The sequence below is a fragment of the Zosterops lateralis genome (genome assembly GCF_965231275.1).
Source record: "Zosterops lateralis genome assembly, chromosome: 19".
In the NCBI taxonomy this organism is placed as follows: Eukaryota; Metazoa; Chordata; class Aves; order Passeriformes; family Zosteropidae; genus Zosterops; species Zosterops lateralis.
In genome coordinates this window covers 11,038,274-11,048,322 of record NC_139779.1, presented here as the reverse complement: position 1 = coordinate 11,048,322, position 10,049 = coordinate 11,038,274, and the positions used below count along the sequence as shown (strand labels likewise).

The 10,049-nt window shown below is 46.1% G+C and overlaps 1 protein-coding gene across 1 annotated transcript in view; it reads right to left on the bottom strand.

Moving 5' to 3' along the window:
* Positions 1-327: 327 nt before the first annotated feature.
* MYBBP1A (MYB binding protein 1a) overlaps positions 328-10,049 on the bottom strand; it is a gene marked incomplete at its 5' end in the record, with an annotated part of 57,357 nt that continues 47,635 nt past the window's right edge. Inside the window, 3 exons of the mRNA XM_083875183.1 lie at positions 328-921; positions 1,370-1,494; positions 2,540-2,641. Coding sequence (XP_083731309.1) covers positions 438-921; positions 1,370-1,494; positions 2,540-2,641 — 711 coding nt within the window. The 3' untranslated portion in view covers positions 328-437. The remainder of the gene's footprint in view (positions 922-1,369; positions 1,495-2,539; positions 2,642-10,049) is intronic.

Sequence of the window (10,049 nt, the reverse complement as noted above, 5' to 3'; positions counted from 1 at the left end):
AGGCTCCATCTCCCACAGTGGAAAAGCTGTGAGCATTGCTGGGCCTGGGCAGGACAGGGATGAGCCTTTAGGAGTAACTTCTGAATCTCACACACAGGCCTGACCAATAACTCAGCAGTGCCAGCACACCCACCCCAACTCCCCAGGGAATCCAGACCAGACTCACTTCTGCCTTGGGAAATGATGGAGACAGGATTCTCTGGCACTGCCAGAGGGGAGAGTGGGCATCTCCCAGAGCCTGCAGGGTGTGTAACCTCTTGAAGCTCTGTGCTCTAGGCTGAACCCTCCACACAAGCCAGACCCACAGCTTTACAGCTCAGCATCATGAAAGGTTTATTTAAAAGTCATGGAGAGCATAAAAAAATTAGATATTAAAGATATTTCAAGAGTCTACTGAGCCATGCTAGGCATGCCAGGCCTGGCTGAGTCCATGGAGTTTACTCCTGCTGCACTGGAGCTTGTTTCTGTTTTCTTTTCTTCTTGGCTTTGTCTTGCTTCTGTTGGGTCTCCTGGACAAGACTCCCCTTGGTTTTCTTTGCAGCTGGAACCTGCTCAGCTTCATCACCTTTTCTTTTTCTGTTTTTCCTCTTCTTTTTCTTCTTCTTCTTGTCAGCCACAGCATCTCCTCCGTTAGCAGTGGGGAGGTCCCCACTGTCCTTGGCCACTCCATTCTCCCTGACCCCCTTCTTTGGATGCTTTTTGCTGCCCCCAGGCACTAGGCCTTTCTTGTGCTTGAGGGTTTCTGTTCCCTGGGGCTGTTCCTCTGCTGGTTCTCCCTCCTCTCCTGGGGCCACCCTGTTCTCCTGGACACTTTTGCGATTCTTGCGTTTCTTGGTTTCTGGCAGGAAGCCTTTCTTCTTCCTCTTGAGCAGCTCCTCTCCTTGTGTGGGTTTGCTGGTTGGCTTCTCTTTCTTGGGCTTCCTGCAGGGAGAATGCCAAAAACCAACAGCAATTTCATTTACAGCCAGGGAACAGTGTGATCCCTATGACAGGCAGTCCACAAATAGGCAGAAGCACCAGAAAGGTGCAGGAAGCACAGGATGAGGATGAGCATTACCCATGGAGGTGGGATAATGCCTGCCTGTGGCCCCTCAGTGAATTTCTCAGATGATCAGGCATCAGACATGTCAGTTACATGTTACAGCCCCTTTCCATCAAGGACAAATCCCAAGCACACAGGACAATGAGCCTGGTATTATCCCAAACAAGCGTTAATGAATCTCTCCACCCCACCAAGCAAGGAGCCCCATTAAACTCCACCCTGAACTTGCTGCCCTGATTTCCTTTCCCTTCCCACCTCCCCAGCTCACTGTGCCCAGGCAGGGCAGGCAGGCAGGCCCAGGCACGGCCCAGGGCCAGGCACACTCACGTGTAGTTCAGCCAGCGCATGACGTTCCAGTAGAGAGAGTCCAGCCGGGGTGAATTCCCAATGTCCTCCAGATGCCTCAGGGGCAGCAGCACCTTCTCCACCTCTGCCAGCTCCACATTCAGCTTCTGCAAGAGGCAGACACAGGCAATCTGCACAATGAACTCAGGAGGGACACTCACAGCAACAGGCACAGGCCATCCTTAGGGGAAGGCCATGGCAGGAATTGCCAATCCTGGCTCCTCCGAGCCACTGCCTTGGGTCTGTCTGCACCACTTCAGTGTGGGGCAAAACCTGCTCAGTCACACCATCAGCTACTGGGTCTGCCTCAAAACTTGAGTGCCTACCATGAATCTAACAAAACTGTGGTGGCATAAAAACAACTGGAGGGTCCTTCAGTCCCCTTTCCTGTCCATGGCTGGAGCAAGGAAAAGAAGACACATGCCTATGTACCCATTCAGCAGCATGTCCACTCTGGTTTCTAAAGGTCTTCTACAGCCCACTGCATAATCAGTCAAACCAAGCAGAAAGGGGTGTTTCAAAGCCTATTCAGCTCCTACAAGAGCCTTGGAATAATCTCTCTTCTCCACCCATTTTCCTATTAGGTCTTCACAAAGAAATAGGCTCTGGACTTATCAGTAGGAAACAGGGCTTTGGCAATTCTGCTCCTTGTGGTGTTTTCCTCCAGTAAACAAGACCCCATTAGGGATGTATTTTGTCACCTACAGAAAATCTTTGCATGCTCAAAAAAGTAATTTTTTATTAGGGAAACAAAGTCCCAGAACAAAGCTTTACTTCTGCTCTTAAAGCTATTAAGTCTGGTTTTGGGAATCATGATCTCTGGAGTTCAGTGGAGAGGAAAGAGCAACCACCTGCGATAAAACCCACCCTCACTGTACCCCAGGCTGTATTTCTGCTGCTAAGAAAGTAGATGCTACAAGTGTTTGCTGAACACTGCACAAATTCTCCTCTGGAGATGAGCTCATAAAGACTGTGGGTCACTCCTTCAGACAGGAGGGCTCTTCTGCCCTCAGACCCAACCAGGAATTCCCTCTAGAGGAACTTTTGGTAGGAAATGAGGTGGGATGTAGCAATCACATGGTAAAATCCAAGTGTGACATTTAAAAGGTACTCAGAAAACAGCCATTGTCACATACTGGGTCACACACTCACCTGCCCTGTCACAGTTTTAAGGAGAAAGTTCAACAGCTCCAAGATCTTGGCAATTTTCTCTTTCTCAGCCTTCATGAGGGGTTTTCCAAGTGTTTTCAAACACTGCAAATTAAATGGGAAGATTGAGAAGAAAGACACATTAGGTGGGCAAACAAATCACACTTCACAGCAGAAAACAAGTAATGAATGGCAGGATTCACCTGTCAGAAAAGTAATTCTGGAACACAAACCCCACCAAACTCTGGAAAAACTCAAGAAGGCACTTGGTGAAAGCTTCTGCTACCCAGTTTAATTAAGAAACAACTGCACAAAGAGCAAGCAATATTACAGAAGTAGAACCTTGCTGCTGTCTATAGTTTCTAAGCTAAAGCACAACTGGAGATGCTTTCCTGGAGAAAAAGAGGTACAACAACCCCTGACCCCACCCTGGAAAGGCCAAGAAGCTGCCAGACAACACACACACCTGATGGAGCAGAGCTACTCAGCTTCAGGAGCTGGGACTTACACAGAAAGCATTGCTGCAAAAATCCATTAAGACTCCTGCCCAGGAAATCCCAGGTGCCAGCCTGTAACGGCTTGTCAAGTTTAAGTTCACTGAAATATCTGAGGGAAAAATCTCCCTGGTGCTCTCTCCATGTGCTGCAGGGTTTCTGAGACACTGAAAGGTCTGGCTTAGAGGAAAATCAAGCCAAAGATAGGTCAAATAAAAGCCAGTTATTTACAAAAAGGGCAGGAAATAGCCATAAAAAGGCAGCTGGATCAAAGAGGTGGCCCAGTGGCTCAGGGGCACTGATCCTCTGCCTGCAGCTGGTCCTTCATCCCTTACATGGTTACATGGTCCTTTTCCTCCCCACTCTATTTCTGTGTGGAGACACCACAGCAAACCCCACACAGATCACACTGGTATGAACTAATCACTAATAATATGAAATAGGATTTGCAGGGACAAGTGTGCTGCAGACAGTGGCATGTCCCACCAAAGCCTGTTCCTCTAGAGAAGGCTGCACCTGTGGCCAAGCCCTCCTTTCCTTGGAATTTGGACATTTCAGCACAGCCAAGGGGTAAAGCCCACCCCATGCTCAGCATCCTCAGCTCAGAAGTCCCTGCCCCAGACCTGTATCCTACATGTCATCATCCTCTCACAGATCCTGTATTACAATCAGATTGGAAACAATTTAAGGACTCAGCAAACTATTCTCCATCTACATCAGAATAAAGTTGGCAAATAAAATAAAAAATCCTTGCAGACACCAAGAGATGTAAGAAATCTATTTCCCAAAGCAAATTCTTTCAGTAATGACACTCACAACAGAAAAATAATGATTCCCAGCAAGAGTGTAGGAAACACTTTCAGCACAGGAAGTGGGGAGACAAGATAACACGTCTGCCAAACCAGCAGCCTTCAAGTAGAATTATTCACTATCTGTACAGGCTCCACACCCTGGGAGTATCTTTTTTAAATAATAAAGATACATTTATTTCCTGTTCAGGATGGTCCACTCAAGCCTGGTATTAGGAAGCCATTCTGCTGGCTGGAATTCAAGTTGCAACTTCATCTGACTATCAATAACTTGCTAATTACTCTCCCCTGATATAGACAGATGCACTGCAACTCTATTCCAGAGCTGTCATTAACCTGCAAGGTCACACAATTCCACAGCTCTGAAGTCTCCCAGGTAAAAAGAGAGACAAATACAGGGGGTGTGATTGAAAAAAAAAAAAATCTTCACATGTAGGATATAACACCCTGTGGGTCAGGCACATTCAGTTTATTAGGCTTACCACTAATAAAAAAATAATAATAAACAAAAAAGGCTGATTTACATAAACATTTTCTCTGTAATCTGAAGGACAAAACATTGCCAGGCTAACAGTCTTCTTTGTGGTTAAATCACCTTTCAGGGAGACTATAACGTTGAGATCCTTATTTTGCTAAGCTGTGCACAAGTTCACAGGATGAGAAAACCAGGAAGAATCAGGGCAGTGCTGTGAGATGGAGCCAAAGTGAAGTCAACTGTCATTTCATCTTTTCAATATACATACACTTTAGAATTAAAAAGGTGTTAAAAATAAATTGCATTTTCTCTTCACTGTACATGAGTGATGTAGACAATGTAGGCATTTAAATCACTGGCTTGGCTCTGCCTGTTCTTGCTGCCCTGATGCTTTTGAAATAAAGGTTTGAAATAAATCCTACTGAAGTCAACAGAAAAGTCCTGCAGCTCTGAAACAGCACCTGAGGGGCTGATTTCCAGCAGTACACAAGTTTTCAGGTGTAGGGGAAACTGGGAGGTGCATCTAGCAGGGGGTACCCAACCAAATTCTTGCAGACCTGTGGAAAGAAAAGAGTGGCTGGCCCAGCTGGAGATGGAAAACATCACTGGTCTGGTGACTAAACATGTATATTAAAAGCAGTATTTTGCATGAATCTGGAAACTGCACTTCCACCAGTATAAATAGCCAGAAGCAAACTGGTACAATTTAGATGTTCTGCAAACAAAGAGCTCCCTACTGAAATGGATCACTTTGAAACAGCTTTCAAAGACCAGGAAGGAACAAGGAGGGTGAGAGGAGAAACCAAAGAAGCTGCAAAGAAGCAGCAGATAATTCATTCCTACAGCCTGGACAATTTTCTCTAGCCCAGAAGCAGAAGGATTGGCTTTAAGGAAGCTGGATTCAGAGAAAGTTTTACTGTTGCTCAACATATGCCTCCTCCCTTTCCCTTCTCCTACAAAGGGTGTAAAACTAATTTGCTACTCAGGCACAAAACTACCACCTCTGTATGTGGTAGGCTGAGACAACCAAACCTCCCTAAAGATTTGAGCCCAACTCCTGCCCAGCCCAGAGTCCCTTATTATCTTGATCTCATCACTCAGAGCACTTCCCATTTAGCATTCCATGAGATGGTATCTGTGATTAGGCATTGCTTCATTCTCCTGCTCCCAACAGCTGGGAGTACACAGAATGGAGCATTTGCTTCCATGGGATTTGTGTTATTTGTGTTAGCATGAGACACCAACACAAACACAAACATGCTCACTCTGGTCATGTAGAAGAAGCTGACTTTGGGCTGGGACTGCTGGCAAGCCTGAGGAAATGCCTCCCAGGGAATGAAATCCAAAGCCTCCTCAATGGGAACTGGGTCCAGAAGTCAAAAGCAGCTTTCCCAAGAGTTTATACAACTTAATCCCAAGTAATATAAAACTTCCTACTACACAGGGTACCAACCATTGTCTGCATGCTGTGTTCTGCTCCCTCACTCAGGTCCCCATGAGATGAAATCAGCTCTGCCACCCCAACTGCAGAGGTCCATCATTTTACAGGCCTACCCTGATTTTATTTGGGGAATGTACATAATCCAATCATAAAATCAAAGCAAAAGCTATTATGTAACAGATGGCAAACTGCAACACATGGCAAACATGCCTTAAAAAGAGAAGTAGTATTTCAGTCCTCTGCAGCACCCTCGGGAGAGCTTTGAACACTGATCAGATCACAAACAATTGCACAAGGCTGGTAAAGATGCGTTTTACATAGCAAGACACAAAGCAGAGGTTTGCTTCCAGCTATGCTACAGGTCAGTGGTGGAGAGTTAAAGGAAAACCCAGGAGAACTTGTCTAACCACCTATTCTGTGATTCTCTGCAATGTGCTCTTCCACAGGTATCCAACTCCCTCTCTCCCTGGCCTCTGAAAGCATCACCAGCCCAAGGGTCACACAACCCAATTATGCAATACTAAAAGCAGAGAGACCTCAAGATTTATACCCAACAGCTACACTGGCATTGCTTGCTCATTTCTATTGTTTTTCTCCCATTTTCTGCTTTTCTTACTCTGCTCAGCCAGTCCCATTTCACAAGATATCTCAGTTACAGCTCCAGCTCAGCAATACCTGTGATGGTTAATCATGTCTGTACATCTGAGCTGACAGCAGATTTGGGCAGGTAATTTTCCAAAAGGAAAAACTATGGAGGCAATTTTCACAGCTGGAGCTCCCATCTCACCTCAAGCCAACACAGCTCCTGCCTCACCCTGCGTGGATTGAGCTGGCAGAGATGGGTTTGTCTTGTTATGTCAGACATGCTGCTTCCAAAAGCCTCTGGCTGTTTCTGGAGGAGGGCACTCCTGGATCCAGAGTTCTCTGCTTCTCAGATTTCTACAAGAACTGCACACTGCCAGCATCTTAATAGTCAGTGGGTTGGTTTTATTATATCACTCATTCCTGTGTCACACATCAATATACCCCAACCACTGCAGGATCCAGCCTTCGTTCTGTGTCACATTGCACTTCACAGCATTCTCCCATTGTCACAAAATGTAAAACAAGTCTGAGCACAGGAGGTAAATTTCTGCAGTAATTCAGTCACACAGGTAGGACAGAGAGCTGCCAGGCAGTTATAACCACACAGCTCAGTTTCAAAGTCCAAAAAGTTCTAAACTCCCCTGAAACCCATCACACACAAGAAGCTGTATGTGCCCCTAGAGCCAAAGTCAGCATCCCAGACAGTGCCCAACATCCTTGCAGGGGAGATGGCAATCTGCTGTCACGTGGAGCCATGCAATGTTCCTGGAAGTCTCCACATCCACACCTGCCTGCACCTCTGTCCCTTGCACAGGGACCACTGGGGGACACAGCCCAGACTCACAAGACACAGCAGCATCCCAAGTGCCACAGAGTGCCCTGCCACCAGACAAGCTCAGTTCCCAGCTGGAAGTTTGAATACCATTTCATATTTATGCATTCCCAGCATGTCCTTCAGCCTAGTCCATTGTTTGAAACAAAGAGCCCTTCCCCTCTGTCAATAGATCCATCAGTGAGAGCTGGAGAGGCCTGGCCAACTTGCATTCTCCTGCACACTGCACTACCTCCATCCATCCTCTTCTCCCACACAGCACACCAGAAGGTGATGGATGTATGTGTGGATTCATGGACACAGCATCAGGTCCTTCCACAGACACCCCTCCATGACCTCACACCACTGGACAGCCCAGGGTTCCTCAGGTAAAGTCTCTTCTCCAGCAGCAGAGTTCAGCAAAGGCTCCACCCCAGAATGTCCCCAGCCACAAGGAAGTGCCAGAGATCGCAGCTGTGTCCCAGCTGTGAGCTGCATGCAGGATCCCAGAGCAATGGCACAGCCTGGGATCTGCCTGGTGCTGTGGCTCTGGTCCCTGTGGTGGAATCACACCCAGAGGGGCCCAGCAAACACATTTGGGGTCCTACAAGCCGTGTCCAGTACCTGAGCCAAAGCACAAGATTCCCATACAGGTGAGGTTCAGGAAGGGCGGAGCCTTCCTGTGTAATTGAGAGGTTGAAAAGAAACTGACAACCAACTGAAAGCCTGCAGCATTCTGTGTGCTCACGGCTCCTGTTTCTATCCCATGTGAGCATCCAGAACACTCATGCTCAGTGTCCCCCTCACTTGTTATTCTGCTTGTGCTTTTCCTGAGAGGAAAGAGGTAAGCCAGCATCATTCCTCCTATCTCACACAGGCCAAGTAACATGATGCCACACAAATGGCAGAGCCAGGAATCAACTCTGAGCTTCCCAAACCCAGACAAGCTAACCCCAAACACTTCCTTTCATGATAACACTCACTGTACAACAGATCCCAAACCAGAACTCAGGGCTAAACCACGGAACACAAAGAAGAGAGGAGGGAAGAGCAGTATGTCTCTTCACTCCATGTTTCATCTACCCACAGAGCCACATCCACTTCCAACAGCAGGTACACAAAAAGAGAGGTGGTCACTCCCCTCACCTGACCAGCACAGCACTGCTCAGCAGTGCTGAGAGCACTTAAAGGCAGGAAAGAAGCACTGACTGTCTCTCCTCCATCCATGTTCTCTCACTAATGTTCTCAAGACTGAAAGTATAAATGTTCAAAACTTACTTCCTTGCATTTCTAACACAAACAAGTCATCAGGAAATGCTCCCAAAGGCTGGGAACCACCAAGTCTCTGCTTGCCCCTGCTTGAGAAGAAGGGAAGGCAGGGGACTAAGCAGAACCCACGTGCTGAAGGGTGTAAATAAAGACATTTTTGGTGATGTTTATTTTGGCAGTTATTAGAGGGAGGAGACAAAAAATCCAGAAACCATCCTCACAGAAAATGTCAACACTTTCCCAAGTTTAATGAGCTTGATTTTTTTTCCCCAAAGGCCATATGAAAAGGCAGCAGGGAAAAACCACACAGGACAGCTGAGGGAACAGAGAAAAAGGAAGTCTCCACAGAGACATCCAGTATTCTGAACGATATCAGTTAGATCACTACTGGCCTCATTTTACAAGCTAAGAGGCTGAGAAAGGGCAATGAAGTAAGAATTTATAAAGATGGACAGATAAGGGTTCAGGCAATCTTCAAGGAAAAAAATTGAAGGATGGCTTTTTTAGAGATTTGATGAAGTCACTTTAATAATTTATCTTACTACAAATTAAGACACTGATAATCAAATGTGATGCCCTTCAGAAATTACGGGCATGTCCACAATGAAAGGCCAGATAGTATATCCCTCTCTCCCCCACACATTCTCAGTAGCTCCAGATAGTTATTTTAAATCCCTCACTGAACAACACCACATTATCAAAACCCTGGAATGCTGTACAACAATGGTCTTCAGGGAGCATACAGTAACTTCCACATGATATGGAAAAGAGGTCTTGGGTTATCTCTGCCATCCTCCCCAGGCCATGTAATTCCCTATCTGTCTGCATTCATGTCTGCCCAGTCCAAGTCTCAGAGTGTATGGAGGCATCAGATGCATCTCACTGGGATGGTGTGCAATGACATGAAATAATCACCTCCAGAACTGGTGACCAGGAGTGCTCTGGGCTTGCACTGAACCTTCCTTTTAGATTCTGTTGGCACTTTTACAGTGCAGGATGCCTTGATCCTGTTTGGGTTTCAAACAGTAACACTGCTCTGCCCAGTCCTTATGACACTGACAAAAGAAGCAAAGGGAAAATCAGTAGTAAAGTTTGTCTCTTCTTATGATGTTCTTACTGCAGAAGAAAGACAAAGGAAACCCTCAGGAAACCAGTGTCCAAGCCAGAGAAAGCAGTTTTAACAACAGTTTTCTGTGGGCTGTTCTGTTTTGAAGTTCACAGCCATCAAAATATGTATTTTCTGGACTATTCTCACTCCCTTTGACTTTGGCATCATAACTGGGAGTTTCAGCATAAGTTGGGAGTTACACACAGAACACCTCAGTTCAGGAGGGCAAGCTGGTCTCTAGCAATGGGATAACAAGAAAAGGTAATGAAATTATATATATTCAGAATCTGAAACTTCCTGTCCTGAATCTGTCAGTGAGTTACTGAAAAATTGGTACAGGTTCAAGATCTCTCTAAAGCCAAGACAGCAATTTTGTAACATATAAAAAGAAAACATAAATATATCTAACAAAGGGATGCAAACACCAAAACGTGCCTCCAGTGACAACTGAGAGAGCTAAAAGATCAAACTGAGAGATGCTGAATAGAGTAAAAAAGATTGTTTGGGCCCTAGTAGCAAAC